This window comes from Passer domesticus, chromosome 4 (genome assembly GCF_036417665.1).
Source record: "Passer domesticus isolate bPasDom1 chromosome 4, bPasDom1.hap1, whole genome shotgun sequence".
NCBI lineage: Eukaryota > Metazoa > Chordata > Aves > Passeriformes > Passeridae > Passer > Passer domesticus.
In genome coordinates, this window is record NC_087477.1 from 48,693,529 (window position 1) to 48,721,097 (window position 27,569).

Below are 27,569 nucleotides of genomic sequence, written 5' to 3' on the forward strand. Positions count from 1 at the left end.
TTTGCTTTAGGGAAGACAAGATAGTATAGATATGCTGGAGAAACAGCTGTCACAAATAACAAAGATCTGAGAGTTCTGCAGGTTCTGTGGAGGCTCACTCAAGATTTCTGCTAAGGCTTCTCTGGTGTTCTTGTTTCATTTGAACAATGACTGTTCCTCTGAGAAATTTCCATTTTATAAAGCTCCAAGCTACAGGTTTGCTGTACTGAATTACTTGCATTTGATAATGGAAATACTTCATTTGTGAGTATGTCAAAGTTGCTGATTTGTGTCCCATTGACATGATAAGCAAATTGAGAGGTGGGAACTGATGTCGCCTTTTGTCATGTGTGGGCAGGGAGTGACAAACAGCTGAGTTGTCTCCTAAAGACAGGGCTGTTACTGACTGTGCTCTTTATAAGAGCATTAACACTGCTGTAACCAGATTAGAAGAACTCAGACTGTTCTCAAATGACTTCTTATCTGCCAACTTCAAGTTTTCTATGAAGGAGTACCTAGGAGGTGCTCAGAGACCTATAAAATTTTCATAAGGCTATTTTGCTGCAAGTGAAACTCTTTGCCTTTTTGATAATAAGTTCAGCAGGACTATTTTGGAGTGGCTGTACTTATTTCAATAGGCATTTATCAAGATAACATTACCTGAGTTTTCAGAACAAGGGTTTCAGAGCTAGAGCCCATATAACAATCAAAGGCACTCTACTCAAAGGCATTCCTTCTCTCTTTTGCTTTCACTCCTGAAATACTTGATGGTAGTGCATGGTAACTACTGCTGTGGATTTAATCCTTTTTTCCAATGGTGCTGTCTATCCTTCTTTTGACTTTAAATTCATTTAAATTCAAAAATATAATAAAAATTACTTCACAGTTTCTGAAAAAAGATAAGTTTATTTTCTTTTTTGAACAAAATATCTACAATGACATCGGTGACACCATAAATTTCACATTTTTAACACTTCTGACTGCAGAGAATGTCAGTTTAAGTGCAATATGATACTGTAATACAATAAAAAGGAATCTAATAAAGTCCATGCACAACACATTTATAGATTTTTACCAAAAAAGGAAGTACTTTGCAATGAAATTGCTGTCAGAGAGAACTCACAGGAGAATATTTTGAAAACTCACAGACAAGTTATTAATACACTATCATATAAATTTTTATTTTTTTCTCACTGTAGCCTTTAAAAAGCCAGGATCACTAACACAGAAAATACCATATATTATGTTAAACCTTTATGTCAAAAGCTTATGGCACAATTTCTTTTTATACAGCTCACAATTCCACATTCATGGAACATCAGTAGCTACTTGAGTCCATTTCATCTGTTAATATCACTCTGACGCACATTAAAATACAAACATAAGAAATGTTTCTTGCATATTTCACAAAGATGAAAGTGAAGAAGTGCAGTAATATTCGAGAATGTCAAGAAGACAGGATGAGCCAACACTTTTTTTGGCATTAATGTACTGCTTCTAGCAATCTAACCTGCTTCCACATGCCTTCCAAACTGATAGTACTTCAGTAATTACTGTAGGTTATTGTTGCCTGAAGACACCTTTTCTGTAACTACTCCAAAACAGAACACTCGTTTTACTACTAACAAGTAGTCTGGTTTGAGATTTATGTTTTTCTTCTTAGTTGTCTCAAAAATGAAAAAATCTGTGAAATCTGATATTGTACTCATCTAACTAACCACATGATTGGGCAGTAAGTTGTGGATAAAGTTATTTTACTACCTCACAGGGGTACTGTATGTATTACTAGCTCATTTAGCAGTTTCACATTTTAAGGCCAAATTCTATTCTGTTGCATTAGATTAACTTCTATGAGCTCAAATGAGAGCAGAAACTGCACAAGAAGTGTATCTTTTGCAACCAATCATGTCAGCTTGGGCTGGGAATGGTATAAATAAATTAATTTCCTTCTACTATAAAATTATTGCTGAAAATAATACTTTTTCTTTTTCTAAGGTTAAGGAAGACTTTTTATCTTTCCCTACTGTTAAAAAATATAAGGTTTTGTACAGTTTATTATATTCCATCTTTATCTACATTATCAGTCTACAGTTCTGTAAGGGATTATACACGAAGTGGAAGCAATATCTCACTCCTTAAATGTAAAGTGCACATTTAATCACCTAAATATTTCTGTCTAGTGAGTAAACAGAATCATCTCTCACACATCACAAATGATTCTTTATAAAGCAGATTTTGGAATAAGCAATAAGAAAAGGAATCCAAAGAAACCTAATTTATGATTGAGCTAAAAAAATAATTAAATCTTAAGTAAATGCTCTATTCCTCCTGAATTACACTAACCTGTTAAACAATACTACTTGCTGTCAAAAGTCCTTGAAAGTAAAACGTACTTTATTTTGGTCTTAAAATAGCTGAGTTCTAAGTAGTACAGTATTAGTATGCCTTATTCCCTTACATCTTCACATAGTTTATGAGCATTATAGAGAAAAAAAAGCCATCCCTCTAACCATGCAAGCCTATTGTGTTGATATTTGAATCTAGTTTTAAAAATAAAATGCATTTTGCTGTTTGGAATTTAAGTAGTTAGGCACAGTGATACTTGAATATTTCTACTGCACCTCTATGGGGCTTTTCTTGTTCTCCCTCAAGGTACTGGAGTCTTTTGCCTTGTGAGGGGATGTGGCCACATCTCTCTTTAGTGCAGAATGAAAAGACAATCACGTAAGAGGTTCCAGGCTCTGCTTTGGGCTTTCTCCCTCCCTGTGGCCCCTGTTCTCCTATGCACAACCCAGACTTTTCATCCTCTATCTTTCTGTTTTGCTTCTCTTTCTATCAAGAAAGAGGATGGTGTGGAAGTCAATCTGCACAGGTAGAAATTACTGTCACAAAACAATACAAACTTTGCAGCAGATGACATAAATTGTTTTCCCCTGTAGTTACTGCTTCCACCTGTGCAAGTGCACCTACGGAGACACAGCAGGATTGGGAAAAATACTAAGGGTGCTTAGTATTAGGATCCCTTTTTTCCCTTTATGTTGACTGTGTCAGCTCCTCAGTATCTCTGTTACTGGGGTATTTCTCCAGATCCCACAGTGTCTCTGTTCTCATTGTGTTACAGTGTCCTTCAAGTGCCAGTAATTAATTTTTGAGGCATAGGGCTGGTCCACAAAAACATGACCTGTGAAGTACATTGTCTGCACCTATGTTGGATGATGACTTGGGACAAAGCTGCATTATCCTGTCACACAGGGATTGTGCTTATGAGAAGGCTTCTTATGTGGCTTTGCCAAGGACTTGTCCTCTGCAGAGCCCAGGTCCAGTGATAGTGAAGTGAGGTAGCTATTACTTCTGCCTAATGAATGGGGCCTTTTCTAGATGTAGGAGGAAGCCTGCTAGGTACCATTTGCCTCAAGCATTATCTCCGTGATGAGTGTTTTTCTGCATTTCCACTGTCTCTTTGATGGGAGTGCAACAAAAATACTGCAGTGTGGTAAGTACTGCAGAGCACCTTTCAATCCTTGCATCTTAACTTCATTTCCTGCTGCTTCATTATACAGTTGCAAAAATATAATCTCTTACAGTAATCTTAGTTGATGTCAGTAGTTGTTGATTCCAGCTTTGCACAGAGGGCTGGCATGCCTGCTGGCTGTTTTGGACTATTCCCGTTGTCAGTGGTGAATAGCAGGCATTTGTGCCTTGAAATTTCTTATAATCTTAAATGACATTTCTCTTTCTCTACCACATGACTTTATACAAAGTAATTCAGGAATAATTGAAATGAAGCTTAAAGTTATTATTTCTTTTGAAAAACATGTTAGTGGACTACAGAGGTTTATGTTACCTTGGTAAATGTTATGGTTCCTTTAAATGTCCACAAAACCATCAGATCCAGAGAGATCTTGGTTCCATTGTATCAAAATAGAATCACATGCCAAATGTAATGTGCATTTGAAAACAACCCCTAAAGAAAATAAAGTTATTTTGCTGATAACAGAAACATGTTAACAACCTTTCCATACAATATAACTAACCCTAACTTTGAGAGAGGTGAATATCAGCCATAAATTCATGATACCTCCTCAGACCTTCATAAGGGAATGAGATTTTTTTGGAACATGCACATAAAGAAAGAGATAAAATAGCAGACAAAATATCAGGAAAAAAAAACCCCAAAAAACCCCAAAACAAAACAAAAAAACAAACAAAAACAAACAAACAAAAAAAATGAATTTAATTAATTTTAGATTATAAATGAAGCTAAACTATAAAAGAATAATAGTTTTAAAATAAAGGTGGATTATACATGTTTTTCTGAATTTCACAATTTAAGAAAATGTGAGATGTACTATTATAGAATCCCTCTAAGTAATCCTGGCAGGAAAACAATAACAAACCAAACCAAAGCCGAGGTTGCTATGTTACAAGCCCCAGCACAGAGTTACATTGCTTCTGTTACTTCATATGCACCATGCCTTTGGCAGTGCACCAGATGTTTGCCTCCAGCTGATCCTGCTTTTGTATACACATTCTGATCATCAACAAAGCACACATTTTAAACACGTCCAAAATAAAAATATTTTGCAATGAGAAGCAGCCTCACTAACTGGACTTAAGAGTATCTAATAACTAAATGCTATATTTCCACATCATAGCATGGTTTTTTTGCCAATAGATTGACAAAAGTAAATACTCTTGCCAGGACACCGTGCCATAAATATGTTCTATGGTGTTATAATTCAAAGAAGCAGCTAATATGGCTTATTCAAACCTAACAGGGAAGATCTAAGAGTTTTAATATTTGTTCTCCTATTTTTAATGTGAAATCTAGTAAAGTAAAAGACCATCCAGGTATTTTTCTTTCGTTTCAGAAGAGCTGCGTGTTTTTCCAAAGTTGTGACACGCTTCTTAACCAGTATCTAAATCATATTAACAAACTTCAAGGAATGAGTCAGACATTTTGACATATTCATAAATTAAAGTTCCTGGAATTATGTAATATATAGGAAATGAATGTGCATAAACATAACTGTATTCATCTCCCAAATGCTTCAGCAAAGGAGTTGACTCTGCTTTCTGTTTTGGTCCAAAATCTCTTTGCATTGAATCAAAATGAAGCATTGCACAATTTTGATGTAATTTGTCTATTTCACAAGCTGAGTTTTATGAATTTAGAAAAAAAACACCTTAAAATATAAAAAGGGATTAAATAAAATTAATTAATTAAATTAAATTATCAAAGTAAAGGTAAATAAAAGGAAAAAAATCCTTTGCAGGAATCAATGCTTTACAAATTTTAGTATATTTCTCATGTGAAAGGTAGACTGTTAGGCTGTATACCTTGTGCTGGGATTATTTCAACATACATCTTCCAAGGCAACAGTAATATGAAGTACATTGAATAAATTAAATGACTTTAAAATGTTAAGTATGTTCACTGTAAAACCAACAGTACTGTCCTAAGACTAGATCAAGTCCTTTAAGCTGTTTTCTCCAATCAGTAATTTGTCATTATATTGTAAAATTAAAAGAAAACTTAGAAGCACTAATATATTCTGTAATACTGTGGGATTCACCTAGGGTGTTCTGCAGACATTTTCAAAATTAAAAATACACCAGAATTAAAAAAATTTAAGGACCATCAAAGAGTACTGTACAATTTTACCACTATGTAACATTATGTATAAATACTTGGCAGTAAAGCTTCAGTAGATAGTGATTTTCAATGAAAAAGTTGTTAATATTTAGTTTGACAAGGAAAGTTTGCAATAGCAGATGTATCTTCTCTGGGTTTCATTCTTCCATCCCACTGTAGCTGGTCACTGCAGGCCATGCAGGATCCTTTTCCTCCCCCTCATTGTTTTTAACTCTTCCAATCACTCCTCTGGTGTGCATGTCTAACAAAAGGTCTCCCGTTGAGTGTGGCAGCCAGATCTTTATGTACTGCAAGCCTGAATCTTGTTACTGGTGAATGTCCTCATGCCTGATGATTTTGTAGATTACCCAATAAAAAATATTGAAAATCAGAAAGGCTAATGGGAAACAAGCTCTGGATATTGTGTCAATCTTCTTGGCCCGGTCAATGAATACCTTTCTCATCTCATCAGGGCTTTTTGGTACAGGTTGAACAGGATTATTTGCCCCCTTTTGTGTTATTCCATCTTTTGCTTGCACACATGGACCCACTCCATATGCTGTAATGCTAAACTGACTGTCACGTGTATCATCATCCTGCTGGAAAAAAAAAGAAGAAAAGAAAGAGAAAGAGCAAGAAATTTTTTTTGTTTTTGTTTTTGTTTTTGTTTTGTTTGGTTTTGTTTTTTTTTTTTAGTTATTGTTTACAGAAATCTCACCTGCTGCTAAATACCAGTTGCACCATTACTTCATTGATTTCTTGAATCCACACCTTATGTTAATTGTTGGAATTTCATCCCTATCAGTCTACCAAAAATATTGCTGGATTGTTAACAAGCACAGGATTTTTCTGTTTGTTTATAGATTCTGTAATTTAATTAGAGAAATGAGAAAGCCTAGCAAACTAGTGGTAATTGGGCACAAAACTTCTAATTTGGTTTAAGTTTTCCCATTTACAGTAAATATGTGCAATCTTCAAAAGGACAAATTTCACACTGCTCTTTCAGAAAACAGCTATTAAGTCTGTCCATTGCCTTACAACCCAGGATCCTGGCCTCTAGACATGTTCCTCATAAAATCACTAATGATATGCACGTTCATTATATTAGTGAGAATTCTGCCTATTTGGCCACTGTATATTTAATTAATCTTATCTATATGACTAATTTCTGCTGTTCCCTATGAATGCATCAGGTAAAGATGGGGAAAAAAATGTTAGTTTAAAATAAAGGAAATGGAAGCCAAAGGCCAGATTTTTCTTCTGACTGATTTTGTTCTGACTGATTCTTTTGTCAGTTCAGGGGAAAACTGGCAAAGACAGTCAGGATTAGGGAACTATAAAAGAAAGTGATTCTTAATCACACAGCACAGAAACGGTAGATGTTTTGAAGATACACATATTTTCATAGCATAAAATTTAAAAATATAGCTTGTGTCTGGAGACATCTTTGTTACTTCTTACCTAGATATCCTCAACTAATAAAAAGGGCACACATGCAGACAAATAAATGATACATAATCTGTGAAGTCAGGGCTAGATTTGGTTCTGAAATGCAGTCCAGTGTACTCCTTCTTTACGTGGACTACTCAAGAGTAATTATGTGATTTTGATGGCATTCACCATTTTTCAATGCTAATTTTAAATTCAGGAATGTCAATTTGTCATGTCTAATTTAGCCTAGTTGCTTTAGGATTTTACACTTTTATTAAATATAAAAATTATTACATTAATTCTTAAGTAAGTATTTTGAAAAATATTTTTATAAATATTATAAAAACACCTGAGCAGCTGTCAACTGTAGGAGAATTTTTGATTTTTTTAAAGCTCTTCCTAGCTGAAATTAAAATAAGTCTAAAAACTTTTTATTTGCCAAAACAAGTCAAATAATTACTATTTAAATTCAATAGTTAGAAGCATTTTTTTTGTTTTATTTTAACTTCTTGCTTTATAAAAATGTAATTTCTCAATGAGCACAAATTAAATCCAAAGTTGCAAATTTTTTATTTTGAAAATGTCTGACATTTTGAAAATCTGAAAATATTTTTCAATGAAGAATTAATTTTAAAGATTTAAAACTTTCATCAAATAATTGCTAATTACTTTGTTTAAAAAAATCCAAGTTTTATTATCAATATTAATTGAATATGTTAGCTACAAAAGAATGCAGATAAATTACTACATTTCAAGGGAAATATTTGGCCATCAGCATGACAATCCAGCTGAGCTGTAGATATCAACCTACTGAAATACTTCTTCATATATGTAAACTGAATAAATAGTGAGACTGATAAAATTCACTGAAACTACTATATCTAAAATCTGTATTAGAATTTGCCTTTAAAAAATAAAAATAAAGAAAAATTATCATGAAAGAAAAGGAGGAGGAAAAATAACTGACTGACTTTACTATGGAGATGAAAAACAGAAATACAAAATGATAGGAACATTATTTGATGACGTGATAAAACAGAGATTTATTTACTCCAATAGTGTTCCTCTGCTGTCAGCTAAGAATGGAAAATAACATCTTTAATGTAGTTGTATTCTAGAATAGTGGTAGTCTTGTGTTGCAGTTGAGAGAAATATTAAGTTAGAAATGCATGTAATGTGAGAATTTTGTGTAAACTTGCCATTTAAACACCTTCATATGTACATTTCAGGATTTTGTCTTGTTATGCTGTGTTGGAATACAGACAATAATGCTTATGACTGCACAGGCTGAGTAAGATAATAAAATTATTCTTTTGAGTAGCAGATTTCAGCTGTGCATATTTTCAGGATTGGGCACTATAAATTAAGATTTTACTGTCTTTGTTTCAGATTTATCTGAATGGAATGATCCCCTAGAATGTTTTAAAGGCCAGGTCTCTCATCATTTTTGTGCTTGCTGACCTCCTGTATTTCATCTGCAAGCAGACTCGTTGGAAATGCTCTCAGTAGTTGAACTGATGTGAAGCTCCTTGTAGGAGCCCAGCATTCCTGCCCAGTGTCTGTCGGATGGTGTCTCCACAAGGACAGGCAGCATGGCTGGAGCCAGCCAAGTCACACCCAAGTGCTAGGGCTGGTGGATATGCAGGAAAGGACCTTCTGGAGAATGCCAAGAGCCACCAGAATTCCTTTCAGGGGCAGCAGCTTGAATATTCAAAATGGGGTTCTGCAAGTTTCCCAGCAGATTCATAATGCAGAAAGATCACTAGGTTGGCTTCAGATTCATATCTGAGGGTGCTTGTGCACAGCAGGAAAGATGCGGTTGCTGTTGTTATCAATACCAGCTTTGAGTGCCTTTTTGAAGGCATTTATGTCAGTGACATCCTTTTTCTTTTTTTTACTATTGATTGATTTGGCTAAAATCCTTCTTTTTGACTAGAAATATGTCTTAGGATGCACATGTCTGAGTCTACAGATGTAGAAATCATCTGGAGGACAATACCCTGCATGAGCCAGTTGAGAGCCTTTACGGTGAATCTTCCTGAAAAAGTTATGCATATTGGCTGAATGAATATAATTATTTTTTAAGAGATAAGGAAACTTTTGTTCCTTTTGTGACCTTTTTAGTGTATTACCAGTCAGAAAAATACTACAGATATTTGATAAAATTTTAAAAATCTTATTAGTAATGAACTTTAGTAAGACTTTGATTTGAATGCATTTTTCACCCATTCAGCTTTAGAATTAACGACTTTAAAGTTGTTCTGCATGCAGTTACATTTAAATACTTTATAATTTCTATTAAAATTAATGTAATTAAGGATTGGAAAAAATTTAGATAAGGAGTTTTTTTTTTTGAAAATTAGAATTCTTTAGTGGTCTGAAGGAAATAATTTCAATTCATTTGCTTCTGTATCAATGTTTTTCTACAAAATACTTAGCAATAAATGAATAAAAAACTGTGAGTTTTGTGGTTTTATATCACCATGATGTTTCCAGATAGTTTGCTTAGTAATACATTTCTCTTGAGAAATAACATGTATACAAGGGCTGAAAATAACTCCATAGCTGTTTGATTGTAAGGTATTATACCTCAAAAACTATTTGAAGCCTTGACTTTAGTAATTTGAACACTCTCTTTTTCACTGCTCAGTTTTGAGAAGGAAAGTGGTATTGAGCTGTTTTGCACTACAATGCAGAATTTTAGTATTATGTTTTAATCCAGATTTAAACAGATCAAAATGGATTATGAAATTAACAGGACATTACCTTTACTAACATTTCACGTCATCACATACAGGTAGCAATGAAGGTATATGAAGTTCACATGGGAAGATGTTATTGTAGACAAAAGGACAGGGCCTCTGTTAATGGTTGGATAGCACATTATGACAAATGGGACATCTTCTCAATAGTTTACCCTTAAATTTGTACTGTAGATTTGAGGCAAAGTCCCGTCTATACGTCCTGCACATCTCAAGCCATTGCTATGCTGCAATGATTCACTGATTTCATTTCCATCAAGAACTCCCTCAAAATACTTTCATCAAAATGGGTGGTTGGCCAAAAAGAAAACAAAAGAAAAAAGGTGTGATTACCATTAAAGACAATCTAGTTTGCATGTCTATTTTCTTCTCTAAAGATATGGTGATCTTTAGATTTTGAAAATAGAACTAATAGACTGAATATTCCCAAGACCTAAATATATTGACAGCTAACCTAAAATCAAATTGTTATTATTCAGTATATGTACACAGTTAATATTTTTCCCATAGAAGGTAAATGCAACTAAGGAAAAACAATGATCATAGGTGTGTTTCAGTATCCCTGTATGACTTCTTTTTCTGCATTTTTTTTTTTGTCTTTTAGGAAGGAAATGAATAATTAATATTCATTCTGAAGGAATGGTAACATAATATTTCTGAATAGTTCTTTTCACTGGACGGGTTTCTTTTTTGTCAGAGAACTGGGGCTCATATACTAAGTATCAAACAAAGTCTCAAACTGGGAACCAAAATTCCCGTTCTCAGAATTGGTTATGCCATTTGTTTAATTATAAAGAGATTAGACCCTTAAAAAAATCTCCTATTCCTATTGTGATGATTTTTGGAAAAAAATCATTGAGTAGGTTGCACATTATGTTGAAACAACAGCTTTCATTTGTAAATTAATTTTTAACACAATCCCAGACACTTCAAAAATTTTTGCTAGATCTGTACAAACTGGGTTAGGCCTCTGAAAAGAAATTTGCCTTTAAGTAATTTGGAATCACTGAGTGAAGTCCATACTTACAATCATAAAAATGGTGTCCAGAGTGTGCAGTGGTACCTAAGAATTGCCTTTGATGCTGTTGTTGCTGTCTGGGAAGGGAGGCCGCAAATGAACCAGATGGTGTGTAAAAAAGGCAGTGACTGTAAGTGGAAAAAGCATAAGGAAAATGGCAAGGATAGATGAACTCTAGATGCCAAAATGCCTTGTTGCAGTTCTGTACAGAACTGTAATTTGTATAGCAAAAGAATTTACTGCAGGGGTCTTATCCGAGTTCAAACATATGCTTCTTAATAGAGAGATTCAGTTCCTCTGTGTTTTCAGAAGAACATAACCATAGTTTAAATTCAATTAAAAAATATTCTAAACCATGAAAACCTGAAAATTTGTTTGAAGATATGTTTAGAAATAAAATTTAATTCAATAATTCGAACAAAGTATCTGAAAAATACAGGAAACTCAGTAAGTATGACATTTAGCCAGAAATAATCAGCTTTGTATTAGATGGAAAGCCAATGTCCCTGCAGGGTGTTTCTCTGGAAAAAGACCCAGAAGATATGGAAGATCACAGTAATGATATGGGTCAATAGCATGATGTTGTTTAAAAGGCAAATATTAAACTGGTTTGGATAAACACCTGCATCACTTGGTCCTTTGTTACTGTATAGGCTTCATGTTGCTCATGTTGCAAACATAGTTTTGAGGAATTGTATGGACTTATGAGGAGAATTTCCAGGGAAGGTGAATGAGGAAAAAAAAAGCAAAACCAAAACCCTAAACCCCAATGCAAACCAAAACCAAAAATTGTGTGCACTAGGAATATTTATAGAAAAGACTGAATGGAAATGTTCAAATGGTGACATGAAGGAATGAAGAAGTCTGGTTTCTGTGTCCTTTCTAGACAAGCTATGACAGGCTAAAAAAACACATTAGTAGAAAAAAAACCTTTTTAAACAACTGGAATGGATTTCAGGGGACCTTGTGGAATTTTTTTGGCTGGGATGAATTAGGTATGAATGATATTTAGTTAAGTCAGGAAAATGGATCCACTTACCTCCCAAAGACACTGAAATTCAATCATAGGACTATTGTTTTGGTAACTTGGTAAAAGTAAATATTTTTTGCAACAAGCATATCTTTCTAATTACAAAGAAAATAGACTTTGGAAATTCTTCATCTGCCCTACACATACCTGAAATGAAACATTTCCAAACTGATCTATTTTTTGTACTTTTACTACATGTCAAATCACTAGAAGTTTTACTGTACCCTTGTAGATAAAATGCCAGTGGCAAAAAAATCTGTATTCAACACTTAGCATTCACCTGGTAGAAAAACCTGATCTTCGTAAAATGTTTCGAGAGGGTAAGCATACAGAAGGAAAAAGTCTAATAAGTTATCCTATCTGCTTTATTTCTCTAATGGTTTTGGATGTAAATACTGAATAGAATGTTGTTTTTCTCTTTGCCAAGGATGAAGATTTAATGTTCAAGGAAGCCCCTAATGTTTATTTTAAATTCAGCCTTTTTACATAATATCTTTTCACCTCTTGACTTTATGCCAAATGAACATTGCTTAATACATGGTAGTTTTCAAAGTTAATACAATCCAATCCCTGAGAGCCAGTGGCTGTTTGACCTAGTCCAAAGGAATAACAAGCATACAAAACTTTATAAGCTTGAGCTCTAGTAACTTTGAAAAAGACAAAGAAGAAGGAAAACAAAATTACTTTGAGTTATGATGCTACGGCCTACATTTCATGTTATAAATTGTAGTGAATAAATAATAACATTTGTGGTGAGGAAGCCAAGTTATTAACTGCAGTTTTTAATCTGTAAGACTCGTGTATTGTTCATATAACAGAGGGTTTGAGATGTGATCCAAATTTCTTTTTAAGAGATAAAATCTCCATGATGTAATATTCCTTCCTCCATTCTGAGGAAGGAAGATACTAACTGTCAATTCCTAATCCTGTGGTCATAATAATTGATCTGCATTTAAGAGTGATATCACTTAAGTTGAAACTGGTAAATTTGCTTGAGATCCAGAAGAACCAATAATACATGACAATAAAGATGAATGGACTAAAACTATAGTGATATATCACTTACCACAGCTGTTTGATACACAATTCACTTGTTGTGATTTACCTACCCCCCTGTTCAGTAATTCCTATCTGCCCCATCCCATTCTTCCCATTCCAAACCTTAGGACAGCTTTCAGAGAGCCACCATATTCCAAGAACAAACACCTTGTAACAAAAGTACTATTTTTTCTGCTACTGTCAGCAGGAAGAAAGAAGAACATTTTGCACAGGGTCAAACGTTGAACACAGGTACTTGCAGTCTGAATCACCCTCTAGTCTATGGTACATGAGTTTCTCTGTGCAGCTGAAGACATCTGGGACTTACCACACAGGGACAGACAAATGTATGAAAATGCCATTTTCACCTGACTGTCTGGCCTGCCTTTTAACACTGAGTTTTACTAACAGAGATGGCTTAGGCAGGCTTTGCAGTAGTGCAGATCTTCTAAGTAAGAGGAAACTTGTAAAATATCTTCTCTGGCTGATGTAAGCAGCAGACTAAGTCTTCAGCAATGAAAGATGGTTGAACTGAATCATGTTGCTATGGTCAGACTTTCATCCTCTAGTAATATTCTAGGCAGTGACTGATAATGACAGGTTTTGCATAACATCGGTGGGGGACGGGGTAATTATTTAATAAGTAGGCTGGAGAAATACTTACACTTTGTAAAATCTGAAGTAGGAATTACATATTGTAAGAAATATTCCTTATTGCTTGGTTTAACTACAGATTTCAGAATTCGAACTTGTTACCTTAGCTGTTTGGCTTTGCACACTGGTAGTGAGTTATTTTACTTGTAGTCTGTATAGCGCCACCTCTAATATAAATATAAATAACCATTATTATAATTCTTATTCTTACCAATAATATGAACATCTAAAACAAAATTACCAAACAGAAGAAAAAAACCCCAAACTTACCAGTCTTTTAAAGTAAAATGTTTGTTCTTCTACCAATAATGTTATTTGAATAAGTAATTTGTGTATTAAAAATATTTGCATGAAACACAGCTGTTAAGGCGTTGAATTGAGTATTAGAATGAAATTGGGAAACAACATTTGTTGAATCTCACAGTAGTAAAACTGCTGCAAATACCAGTAACATTCATTCACGGAAGTATAATATAACTCTTCCAACAGAGTGAAATTCATGCTTGTGCAGATGGCTCCCACATGGCCCATGCCTCATTTAAATCCCTCTTAATCCCTCTTTCGAGAATTCAAGTTGGATTTATGCAATTCATAGTCCTTGTAGTGACCCTCTGCCTAAAGTGAATTTTATGCTGTGCTGCCATTTTATTTCTATTGCCACTTCAAGCTGCATTGTGTTGACCAAATTAACTCTGCATCCTGGCACAGTTCAGTCAGACCCTTTAAAAGCTGAGAACTCCGTTACTTTTACCTTACTCTTCTTCCTCTTGCGTCTGAATCGCAGGAGTTCTTTATGCTGCCTGGACACAAAGTTTACAGCTGCATACTCCAGAAGCGCAGAAAACACAAAGAGCAGACACACTGCCATCCAGATGTCAATGGCTTTGACGTATGACACCTATGAGAGGAGACAGGAGAGGCCTGAGTGCGTTAAAATGTTCCACAGATGTGAAGTTTAGTACTTCATGGCAGGAGGAAGTGCATTAATATCTCCATATCCCAACAATGCTTTTATCAAAAAAACTTTGCATGAAAGTTAGACAATAATAAGAATAATTCAATCTATAAATGCAGAGCTTTTGTTAAAAAATGTATTCTTTTACAAAATGTGCTTAAATCATTAACAGTTCCTTATAGTGTATTACATCACAAATGAAATAATCCTCAAAAAAAACCAAATGCTCTTCCTTCATTTGTCCCACTGAGATCTGTGAATGACACTAAGGAAGCGAAAAATAGCTTGTAGTGGGACCAGCTGTAATTCCTGTATTAAAGTGGATGTGGCTGAAAGTTCCCAGTATAAAAATTAGGTAGAAGAAAGGAAAAGGTGAAGGAGACAGGTCTGATGGGTTCATTCTTTGCTAATATAGGCACAGGAAATCAAATGTATAGTTTCAAATTAGTCCTGTGGTTTAGTCACAGTGAAAGTACTAAAAATCAGATATAGGTCAGAGCTGATTGCAATCCTGCATTGCCAAGACCAGATGCAGGACAAGATCTGAACCTACTCTGTCTTTGCAGAGTTACAAGAGCTTTTTTATATAAGCAAACATAGCTAACATCAGGCCTCTATGAGAGGCCTGCAGCTCTCTGTTAACCTCTTACATTGTTGATTTTTTTTTTAGTTTTTAGAGCATTCAGTTTTATCTGTTGATGCTAACTTCAGATACATTCAGTTCCATTAATTTGGGACACAAAGCATGCTCAAATCTGTTAGGGCTATCTGTTTTACTTAAAAAATAAGTTAATTAGATAAAAATATAATGTTAAAACTAATAAAGAATTGAAATTTGTTTATTTTATTGTATACATTTTATTTCTATTAGCTGCAATAGCACATGAAGATGGTCAAGGAATAAGCCTTAAAATGAAATGGAAAATATTTAAAGCAATTACAACTAAGAAAATAGAAATAGTTTATTATAGAAATAAACTTTAAGTGATTTACATTGTGTTTAGAATAATTTTGTGCAATTGTTTGGAGCTGTTAAGCTTCACATTTTTCTGTATCTTAATGTAAATGTGCTTGTAACTAGCGAGCTAATTCATAATTTAGGGAGTTTTGAGAAAGGAATACAATTGAGAATCTATGGTAAGAATCTATGGCCTTTAGAATTTCAGTCATATCTGCTAGCATGTCACCAGATACTGGGATATGAAAAAGGGTGAGCCTGTCAATTGTTAAGCAGGGTTTATATAAAACTGAATAACATTGTTTTCATTATTTGTTAAGGTTTATGGAATTAACTAGATGTGTGGCTGGCTATATAGCAGAGACAGGGGAGAAATATAATATATTTGATTGGAGAATCAAAAATCCCCTAAATATTTCAAAATTATTTTTTTGGTTCAGGAAATGATTGGATGCTAATAATTAAAACACATAAGGTTGACTGAAAGTGTTTGCCACATAGCATTATGATTAATATAGTACAAGCAAAGGGAATTTAGCCTACCTTTGGAAGAGATGCTCGTGAACCTGAGCTTTGTGTTGTCATGGTCAGCACAGTTGTTATGCCTAAAGCCACTCTGGCTGGAGCTGCATCCATATTGATCCAAAACGACACCCAGGAGAGAATCACGATCAAGAGGCTGGGTATGTACATCTGGATGAGATAGTAACCCATCTGCCTCTCCAGGTGGAATCGGACTTCAATACATGTAAACTTTCCTTTTTACAACAAAAAAAGAAATATTCAAGAGAAATAGAATGCTTTTACAGTCAACATCTAGTGCACACTCTTAAAGAATGTATGCTATGTCAAATATATTTGTTCACTAGAAAAAGATTTATGTTTTGAATCTCCACAGTGACTTGTAATAAAGACAGTCCCCATTATAACAGGAGTGTCTACTGGAAAGAAAAGGGGCAGAATATATAAAAAATTAAGATTTTGATGATGTCTGAAATTCTTATTTTCTTATAAAAAACCCCCATGATTCATTTTAGCAATAGGAAATTTCCACTGTGAGATCACACTGTTTTTGTGACTTGTGATTTGGAAATATTTCTGTGTACAAAGAAAAGGCTTGTTTCCCCATTGTATAATATCTCCTTTATATTTGGTTCAATTTTAAACTTAATTTTATTTTTATTAAAAACTGGGACATTGTAGTGATATGTATAGTCATTAGGTTATCAATAGGAGAATCTGCTAAATCTCTCCCTGTGTCCCCATTCAAATGGTTTCAGCTCATAAGAGAAATTATCAAGTTTCAAACACTGACCGAAGACTAGAAAGACCAGAGATTAGGCGAGTTTAGGAAGGAGATTAAATGACCTAGTTTTATCCAGGTACTAAACATTAAGCAACTTCTACTGAGTTATTCAAACCAGAAGAAAAAAATCCATTGGTAGCTCATAAAAATTTCATAAACCCATATTTTTAGATTAGCCAGATTGTTGTGGGGTTGGGGTTTTTTTTCTACCCTGTAAGGTGCAGATTATTTCACAGATCTTGACCCAGCCTCATTAGATTTTTTAATTCTACCCAATGACCATATCAGTCACATAGGGATGGTGCTGAAGGCAATGCTGTTGCTGCAAGTGGTGTATACATAAAACAGTTTTTCACAGCAACAAATACACATAAGTGAGTTTTCTTCCTTATTTGGTTGAAAACTTTTCCTAATTCTAAATTTAACATGGAAGGCTATATCGTTATATATTTCTTAAGTGGTGTGAAGCTCTTTGATTATGTGTTCCACTCATTTTTGATAGATATTCTCCTAATCAATTTCTAGTTGCCACTTTATACAATTTTTTTCCATATTAATAGAGATTTGATAGTAATCAGATTTAAAAAATTATGTAATGGATTTATAAGCTTATTCTATACTAATATATTGTGTTTTATCCTGTGACAATAGTATTACGCATACAGAAATGAACTTCAGATAAAGTAAAAAAAAAATTTTTTATTCTAGGGATATTAAGTACTTCTGAACTTCATTATTTTCATAACAGTTGTTTTTAACAGGCTACTATTTTCTCTATGATGCCATAATGATTGTAATTTTATGACAATTTTATTCGGCTGAGGCACAAAAATATTAGAAAGACATTTGTTATGTTTAATTTTAAGGTTACATTCTGTACCTCAGGAGTTTTATATCTGCAAGCTCAGTTATTAGTTCCATTCCTAATTGCCAGTGTTTTCTGAATCCCATCTACACTCCTGAAATCTGTGTCCCAGATCCTGGCTGAACCATCTGCTACCACAGTTTCAAGACTGATTTCTGCCCCATCAGTCACAGGATGAAATCCTGGTTTGAAAAAGTGAATGGGATTTTGGTGTTTAGTTGAGGAAAGGCCGGGATATTCCCCTATGTTTCTGTTCCATGGTCTTCAAAAGGACACTATGCAATCTAGTGTTTCACTTAGCAGTTCAGTACACCCCACATAACCAGAAGTTCTGCACTGACTGGCCTTTGTTGGAATAATATTCTTACTTCAAACTGGTTCTTACCCTAAGGATTTCTTTTTTGTGACCCTCATACTGTTAATTCAGCAGCCTTGGACAGCAGCAGTCTCTGTCTCATACAGAACAGTAAATTGTGGTGGTAAGGAGTGACAGAAATGCATCAGCCCAACCTAGGTCTAAGCAAAGCCATTTTATTTGGCATCATATCAGTAAGAATTGCTCAGCATGCAACATTTTCTTCTTATAGGGTCCTATATTCTCCTTTCAAGTCAAATTAGGAAGAAAAACTAAGGAGCATCAGACTGCATAATATATGCATATGCATATATGGAATGCCAATAAACATTATATATTGTATGTTGTTTTTTTTTTCCATCCAGAGAAATGTGGGATGAGATATCTGAGTTTCTTTCCTGAGGACTCCAGTGGACTTGAACTATTATAGACCACAAAGGATGAAATTCTGTGGTCCTAAACAGTGAACAGTAAATAATATAGTAGCTCTGATATGGATTATTTTATGTGGTTGCAAATTTGACAGATCTAATTGAACTAAGGAGGAAGACAAGAATTGTTGTAAGCAAGTTAATCCTAAAAAAATTAAATAGATTCTAAATGAAAGGAGTGCAAATGGAATATATTGTAATCACAGGGAAGGAGAGAAAAAATGGGGATAATGAAGAGGTGAGAACTAGGACTGAATGATGTGTCAGAGGAATTATACAAAAGCATTTTTGCTTGGTTTAGTATTTTTGTAAATATCATTGGCCAAGGGAAAAAAAACCACAAACCTCAAAACCTATAATACCAAGACCAAACAAAAAATTGAAAAAAAAAAAAAAAAGGAATCTTTCTCAAAGTAGAAAAATCCCCTTGCTTAGCTCCACAACATGTGTGACCTAGAGGCCTGCCTTTGTCTTAGACACAGAAAGTTTATGGACTTGCCAGGCATACTTCCAGTGCTTCCCAGTCAAGCCTACTCTGTTCCTCTTTTCCAGTACAGCATTGAAAAATCAATATATAGCATCTCCTCAGGAAGACTGGTGTTACCCAGCTGTGCCTCTCTGTTGCTCCACCACCGAGTGTTGGAGAAAGGCTGCAGATGGCAGTCAGTCTCAGCTCTGCACTTGCAGCAGTTGCTGGTCTAAGTGTGAAAGAGTTGATGTTAGTTTTTGCCCTTCTTGACTGAAATCAGAACCACCTGCATAAACTTGGCTAATGAAGCTGAGTGGAAAAAGAAAACACTTCCTCTAGCAGATGTGAGTTCCAGCCAGCAGCGGCTGTGCTGTTTTTTCCCACCTGAGGCAGCATCCAGCTGAGGGCCTCCTTTCTCTTCCTGTATTCCATTTCAAACTCAAAGCCAGGTTAGCTGTGGTTTGATCTATTTGACTGGATGCTTGAATGGATCAGAAGAGAGATACCCATAAAGTCATCTCAGCTGGGGAATGAGATAGACAAGCATCTAAGAGCATTGCTCTAATAATTCATTTGCAGTACATGAAAGGTAAGACCAGTTCATTTTGACATGCACTGTGAATGTCCCAGAGAGTGCTTAGCAAGAGGACAAGAATCCCTTCTGGTATTGTGGCTTTGCTGAGGCTGAGCAACAAATTAAGACCTGATGGTAGTTTCAGATTAAAGCTAAATATAAGTGTGCACACAATCCATAAAATGGATTTTTGTAAAGCAAATGGAAAAAAAACTATGCAGGGTGTCTCAAAATAAATATTTTTTCTTGAATTGAGGTTACATTTTTTGTGTTTGTAAGTCTAGCCTAACCAGGGACTTAAGTGCACAAAAGACCCCAAAAATGGTGACTTGATGAGCATTGTACCAATGCATATGAAGTGAATACACTGGTGTATATGTATGCGGTGGTGCATTTATATATCTTATCCATATTTGATAACAACAATATTAGAGCTGCTGAACTGGCAAGATTTCCACACAATGTCCATGCTGAAACCATTAGTGTAGTGAAAAAAATAAAATTGTAGTCAGTCTATATGATTTTTCTTTTCCCCAGAAAGCATAAATTGCTTTTCTTTGGAGTCAGTATCTAGATCACACACTATTGTTGGTGTTTTTTCCATGGCCAACCCAAGAAGAGCATTTTTCTACTTCAGGTCATTTTCATACTACACAGCATCCTCTGACTGTGGCATGTGCTGTTTAAAAGACACATGCAGTGTCATAGGCAAATAGATTCCTTAGCACCAAAATGTCATCTGGTCATCTGTTTCATAAGAGATTCAAGCAATGTGTGCAATAGCATTTCTCTTAATCTCTCCTAGCTTCTAAAGCTGACATGCAGGTGGGCTAATATAGTCTCAAGATGTCCATGGTCCACTTTAGGTTCTTCTTTCTTTCAAAGTGAATGCTGTGTAACATGGTGTATTTTGAATGAGTGATCAAACAGGGTTGACTGGTTGAAATAATGTTTTTCAACACTGTAGTGATTTTCTGATGGTTCAAGTATGCAGGCAGAAGTATGCTTGTGTCATTAAAAGGTGCTTTCAGTAGTGTGGGATGTGCAAGAAAAAGCGAGCATAAGTTGTACATTCAAGCTATAAAGAGTCCTATTTTATAGTTTCATCTGTCTCAAACTGCCCCAGAGGTAAGAGTTGGTAGGAGTTAAAAGTACTTGTCTCCTTTTAGCAGCCCTTAAGGTGTCTTTTGGGGAAAGATTTTCTTACTGTACCCCTACAATGTCATAAACATGTTATGATTCCCAGGAAGGCTGAGTAGCTGTTTCTGAAGCTGTACAGAAAGTTTTAACAAGGGATAATTACTTCAGGATTCTGAGTCAAGGAAATGGTGTGCCTGAGAAATAATTAAGAAAGGAGTAAAAATTTTTAAACTACTATGAAATTAAAAATTAATAGCATAATAAAATATGAAATTAGGAAGTATAAACAGATGAGAAAAGAACTAAGCGTGCAGAGTTCAACCGTTAATCCATGCAGAATGGAGAGTTATCTACTGAGAATTCTTATACTACTTTAGATAGTAGTAAATGCTAGTCTGACCTTGTAAGTCATTGAAAATGCTAATAAATTATTTACTGTGAACTATCTTATGGATATAAAGAGGACTGTGGCTGAAAGACTATACAGCTTAATGAAATTACATGAATCTATTTACTTAAAATAAGTAACTTATGCTTGGTGAATAGAGATTATTTAATGCTTAGCAAAATTCAAGAGAGTTAGGCAAATCTGAATAAATCTTTTCAGTGCTCTGCAGAGTATGTGTCCTGGATCTGGGAAGTAAATATTTCATATTCTGATTCCAACACATCTGTCAGTATGGATGCAGACTACACAATTCTGATTTTACCAGTGACTGATAGCCAACAAGCAGGCAGTCTAGCAACCAAACATTGCTAGCTGTGGAGATTTGCTAACAGAATCCTGGGGCAATTGAACTGTGATGATGCTCTGTCCTGGTTCTGTTCCTGTGCAGCAACACTTCATTTTTCCTCTTGAAAAAACAACTAGATACTAAGGCTTAGCATGAAATTAGAGAGACAGTAGGAAAGGAGAAAGGGAGAGTGAGACTACTTCAGTGGCTAGGATATGCTCAACCTAAATGGCTGACTTAGACTTACATCTCTTAATACAATAGAGAGCTTCTCCCACTTGTCTGTCTTCTGGAAAGCCATTTCTTAAGCACCTCAATTCCTGTACTCCCTATATTCTGACAGAGATCCTAAATTCAAAATGAGCTTGAAAATTGCATTAGACAGAGGATTTAATTCTCAGTGTTATTCTAAACCTCTGTTGTGTTTAACTTTTTTAGACATGTAAAAAACAGATTTTGTCATCTTATGTGGAAAATATAACATATTGCAAAAGCCAGCTGACACTCTTTTTTTCTATAGAGATAAAATTAATGATAGTTCTTTCTTCTCTAAGTCTAACAAGATAATCTAACAAGAAAAATGTTAGACTCTTCCTCCAAAATAAAACAATAAATGGACTCAAGAAACAGATTTTGTATAGATTGATGTAATATGGCTACTGTATCTCATGCCTTTGACTGCTTTCAAAAGTTTGATACCTTGGATTCACAGGTTCTTACTAAATGGCTGGCACTGCCATGCTTTGAGAATTCCTATCTACTCCCTGTACAAGGACAAATATTTATTCAAAACAAATATCTGTTGCACACTGAGGATAGTTGATGACATACAATATATATTGCAAATATAATCTTACTGCAGGTCATCACAGACCTTCCCTTTGCTGTATTTCTCCAGCCCTTCCTTAATGCTGATTCTGGCATTTGTCCCCTCCTGAGCTGGGGAACTTCAGTGTGCTATGTAGTGGAAAGTTAGTCCCTTAAATACTTGTGTGTTAAAGGCCCAGACAGATGAAGCTTGGTCAGGATTGTCCTGAGACAAAATCATTGATCATGTAATTAATCAATGCTTTTATTAAAGGCCCTGCATGTATAAACCCTAATGTTTTATCTAGTACCCAGGATGGAATCACCCTGGCAATGGTCACTGCCTTTAGTGAGAGTGTGGCTATTGGCTCCAGCTGCCTTCAGACAAAATGGATTGGTGAAAAAAAGAGATTTGTTCAAAGTTATCAATGTTGGAATTCTGAGGACAATTTTATCTACTAACTAAAAAAAGTCTAAGCTGCAAATAGACAGTCTTGGGAGAAAATAAGCTGTATTGCCATAAGAGGGATCACATAGACCACCAGCACTTTCCTTTTGCCTTTTGTTGAGTGCTTTCTTTTTTCTCTGCATCTGCTAAAATTAAGATTGCAATTAACATCTCTTGGCAACAGCATGTCATGTATAACACTGCAGTCAGAATAGCAGATGATTTTCATAGAGAGAACGAAGGAGAATTAAATATATAAACTGACTTTTCCACGAGGTAATACTGTCCCCTTTGCTTTCTCTCCTGTTCGGGTCATTTTAAGGATCACCACAAGAAAAGCAGTCTACTTGATTTTACCTTTTTCAGTAAAGATATTTCTTTTTTATTCTTCCAAGAATGGCACTTTGGTTTGAGAGCAACTCTGCTTTATTTATTACTGAAATACAGCTAAATGCTTTTTGTTCCTCTGCCTTCCAGTGATAAAATTTTTTAAGCAAAAAATAAAATTCATAAATTATGTGTATGCAAAGCTCATTATTTCAAGAATTTTTACCTATAAAACTGATTGCATATAAGTAAACTTAGCTGAAATAATTTTCATACCTTTCTAAGAAGAAGTCAGGATAATAAAAAAGCACTTGGTAAGTGCAGTCTCTAGAAACTTTCCAATTTGCACTTTAATATAAATAGCAATTTGAGTGTATTTTGCTGATAAAAGCTGCTTATAAAGTACTAATGTTTTCCTAATCATAAAATAGAGAAAAACCATATCTATCTTCATACAACCTGAAAAGAAATTATGATTTTCCAGTGTCTAACACATAGTACTAGACAAATTTTCATTTACATGGCACTTGTCTATGTATCTAAAGCCAAGGTTCACTATACCACTCTAGGAATACACTGCCATTCATTTTTTCTTTCAAGTCCCAGTCTGTGGATATCAGCAGTATATTGGGGGAAATCAGTGCTGAGGCTGTCACCTGTCTTTGACTACATAGATTCCTAGACAGGAAAGAAGTGTCTTTACATAGCTTTCTTTGGAAAAAAATACTGAGGCAGTGGTAAACTTGACATTGGTGTAAGACTGATAATGACTGCAGTAAAAGACATTTGAAAATAAATGTGGAAAAGAGAAACTATTTCTTTTTCATCTTGATAAATTTCCATTTGTTGTTCTCATGTCCCTCAGAAAGGAGAATGAGAAGGACCTTCATAGGCTGGAGAAGCCAGCACAACATCAAGGCAAAGAGAAATGCACAGATGGGTGATGAGGATGGAGTAACCCCCTGCTCTGGTACAGGCTGGGGTTGGACTGGGGAGGCAGCAGGTCTCCCAGGCTTGGGAGCCTGAGAGATATCAAGCTGAACAGAAACCTTGTGATGTGAAAGACTTGTCATGTCCTGCACTGTATTAGCCAGAACAGAAAGGGGAGAAGTATAAACTAAAGAGACATGTAGATGTAATGTTTCCACTTCCAGGACAGATGATGAATTTTTATTCAATGAATCTTTAAAGTAGAATGCTCAAATTTTGATCAGTGCATGGTTGACAATTGTCGCCTCTTTGCCCTTGAGAAAAATGCCTTGTTGGAATCAGACAGTGCCATTTTGTGTGCCTAGGGATGGTCACATCCTCAGCCTGCCATAGGCTCTGTTTTCCAAAGTGTTTATAATTTCTGCTTTTTCAGTGAAGGATTGAGCAGCTTCAGAGATTTTACACCCACAGACTATCTCCTGGGTAAAAAGTACAAACCTCCTTTTTAAAGAAATGTTCTATGAAAAAAAAACCTGAGGGAGTCAAAACGTCATGTCTTAAAAAGCACTCCTACAGTCTCAAAAAGAGTGGTTTAGGTGTTTGTCAAGACAAGCAAGGGTTTGAGTTGTTAGAGTAAGACATTGAAGTTATGTCTCCTTTAATCACTGTCATCAAGCTGGCAGCAAAATGGCTGAATATAAGGCACTAGGTCAAAGGCTGAAAGTGAGACTTAGAAGGGCCACAATCTACAGGTATTAAGAAACTTTTTTGAGGATGGGGAAACAAATGGGCTCATGAAAAAAAATTGTGTTTGGGATGTGCATATTAGGAAGTCAGATGTCAGCAATTATCAGAAAAGGTTACACAAAGAATATATCAGTTCTGGTGGTGAGTGCAGCAATCATAGCTCTGCTGTTTCCAGGACCACTACATCCAATTCTTTGATGCAAAAAGCATTATTAGACCTAAGCCAGTTCTGAGCAGCATCACTCAAGTGTGAGTGTAAAGCATTATCCATGATGCAGGAGTAAAGCCAAGACTCATTTATGCCTGTTAGCCAATGCCATTATGTATCAATTCATGCTACTGTATATAGGGATTTTTGCAGCTGCGCTTGAAATAAAATTTAGGTGTTGCATAACAGCCCAGGGAAGTATTAATGTCACATAGGAATGTGGCAAAGCAAGACCATCCTTGTAATGTAAATGGTTCATGTGTGATTTTTCTGGTTGTTATGATTATACTTCACTTTCCAAATTGGTCACTGTGGATATACCTGTGGATGCAAAAAATGAAAATTATCAGAAATGTCGCTGTGTCACTTCAGAACACAAGACTTGATGAGCCATTTTGCTGTACTGTTGCTGCAACTGTTATGCCTCTACATTTAGACATATGTTTAGTTTATTTTTTCAGCTCTGGTTATAGCGAACCATTTTCAATTGGGCATGAAACACTGATGGGACAAGCACTGATGAGTTTCCACATACTGTCCTGAAGCTTCATGCTAATTTGCTTCACAGGGATAATTTCAGGATTTTTTTTCTGTTTTACAGGACGTCTCAGAAGAGCTTTCCTACTAAATTTAATTTGAAAATTCTCCTTTGGTCACTTACTACATACCAGCTGTAGTTGCTTAGCATTATTTTAAGAATTCGTCTTACCTAATCTGACATAGGCCAGAGAAACAGACTTCACATCAAGTTTTAGAAAATGCTTTTTCTAAATTTTGGTTCTTGTGGAGTATCCTAAAGGCATATCTGCCTGTAGTATCTCATTGCAGAAGCCTTAAGAAAGCACATTACTGATCATGTATCCAAGTGACAAAATGAAAATATTTGTTGTTGCCTTTAATATGTTTATGGGGTTTTAGCCTATAAATGATAGTTAATAATATTGGTTGTAACAAAGAAATCAAATTAATTTTTACTCTCCTAGAAACCAATCCCCCCTAATCTGATTAAATTTGCTTCATACTGAAGATTTGAATAAAAAAATAACACTTTGGACAAAGTACTGTTATCTCGAAGAGGGTACTCTCACAATAAATGTAGTCCTTCTTGGGTAAAACCATCTTTTCTTTCTGATTTGCCCTGACAAAGTTCTGTACCTGTAATTTTGGTGCTGTAACTCAGAGCAGGCCACTCAGCTGCTTCCTCTGGTGAGGACATACCTTTCCACCTGCTGCTCAGCATCAGCATCATATTTTTTCCCTCTGCCCATCACAGGCAGGTCCCACAGCTGTGCAATTGCTTTATGTTTTGCTGACATATTTTGACATTCCCATCCTCTAACTGCACCCAGGCTTCTGTGTTATCAAATGCCTTGATATTTTGTGGACAAGTTAAATGGTCCATTTATTTTCTCAGTACAGGTATGAGCTTCATCTTTCCAGGGCTGTGGGTTGCACTCACATCTTAGAGTATGTTTGGCCATGGAAATGGAGTTTGGCCAAAGCAATACAGAATACAACAGGCTGCTGCCTGGCCACACTCTCCTCTAGACTTACTGCAGTAAACCCCCCCTCTCACCTAAATGTGACAGTATTGCAGACACAACCACACTTGTGGCCACACCCTGAGAACCATGAGGCCTCACACGCAGTTGATAACATCTGTTGCTTCTGCTTCTCCATTCAGCCTAGGGCCACAGTGGAAAAACAGTACTTATAAGTTGACCCCACGTAATCTAATATAATGTACCTAGGCATAGCATATTTTCCAATTTTTCCTTAGGTAAAAATTGATACCAAGTTAAATAGGCTTGAAACATAGGTTGTGAAGAAAAATGTAGTGCCTTCAAAATATTAAAAAAATGAAGTTTTAGTCAAAATCACAAGGTTTAAACTCAGATGATTATAATGTAAGTTCTCAGACAAATGAGTAAGTGTACAACTGAACTTTGGATGGAGAGTTTGGAAATCACTAGATATTCGGAGATTTCGAACCAGGTTTTCCTTCACTATGAGATTAAGCATCACAGTAATGTCTTAATTTCTCACAGATTTTTGATGCATCATGCAAATGAACTTTAGAAAAAAAGAGGAATACTCTATACCATGATTTCTCATTAGTTAATATCATATACAGGGTAGAGAATGCAATTACAGACGCCCATTAAAATGGCACAAAAGCAGGAGAATCCTAAAAAGAAAGGCTAAGTTGCTTGTATATCTCAAAGGAGACTAGAAAATAATGAAAATAAAATTTCTTATTTGTCATAAGGATTATGGTAGAAAGGAAAAAAGGTATAGTAGAAATTTGTATCTTGTCATTAACAAAGAAATGTCTGAGTGAAAAAATTACTCTGTATAGGATATATAACACAAATATTAGAAGGTTTTTAAGGATTATGCAGATACTAGCATTTGTACAATAAAAGTGCATGTTAAGTATTTCCAATTTATTCTAGAGAACACTTCAAAATATCTTTATCAGTATCTTCCTCGTCTAAATGGAAATTGAGAGAACCTTCCTTTCTCTTAGGGCAGCACTGCAGTTGTGATAAAACTCAGTGCTGGAAAGCACTCCTCCTTAATTTTGATTGTAGCAGGACATTCCTTATAAACACCACTTATTCAATTTTTCTCTCCCTGACATTTCAGCAGAATCCAAATGAATCATTCTAATCTTAAATTTTAAGACATGTTTAATCATACTGGAGAGCAAAAATTAAAAGATACATGGATCAGAATGGAAGAGTTTTAGCTTCTTTTTTTCTCCA

At 35.1% G+C, this 27,569-nt stretch overlaps 1 protein-coding gene across 4 annotated transcripts in view; it reads right to left on the minus strand.

The window, feature by feature from the left end:
• Nucleotides 1-865: 865 nt before the first annotated feature.
• The window catches only part of GLRA3 (glycine receptor alpha 3), an 82,695-nt gene continuing 55,991 nt past the window's right edge, over nucleotides 866-27,569 (minus strand). Inside the window, exons 7-10 of one of the 4 annotated variants that reach the window (XM_064417733.1) lie at nucleotides 16,004-16,218; nucleotides 14,299-14,445; nucleotides 9,963-10,082; nucleotides 866-6,210 (exon numbers count right to left, since the gene is read on the minus strand). In XM_064417733.1, coding sequence (XP_064273803.1) covers nucleotides 5,941-6,210; nucleotides 9,963-10,082; nucleotides 14,299-14,445; nucleotides 16,004-16,218 — 752 coding nt within the window. In that variant the 3' untranslated portion in view covers nucleotides 866-5,940. Of the gene's footprint in view, nucleotides 6,214-9,962; nucleotides 10,083-14,298; nucleotides 14,446-16,003; nucleotides 16,219-27,569 lie in introns of all 4 variants that reach the window. The other 3 variants (XM_064417732.1, XM_064417736.1, XM_064417734.1) reach the window with 3 other exon arrangements.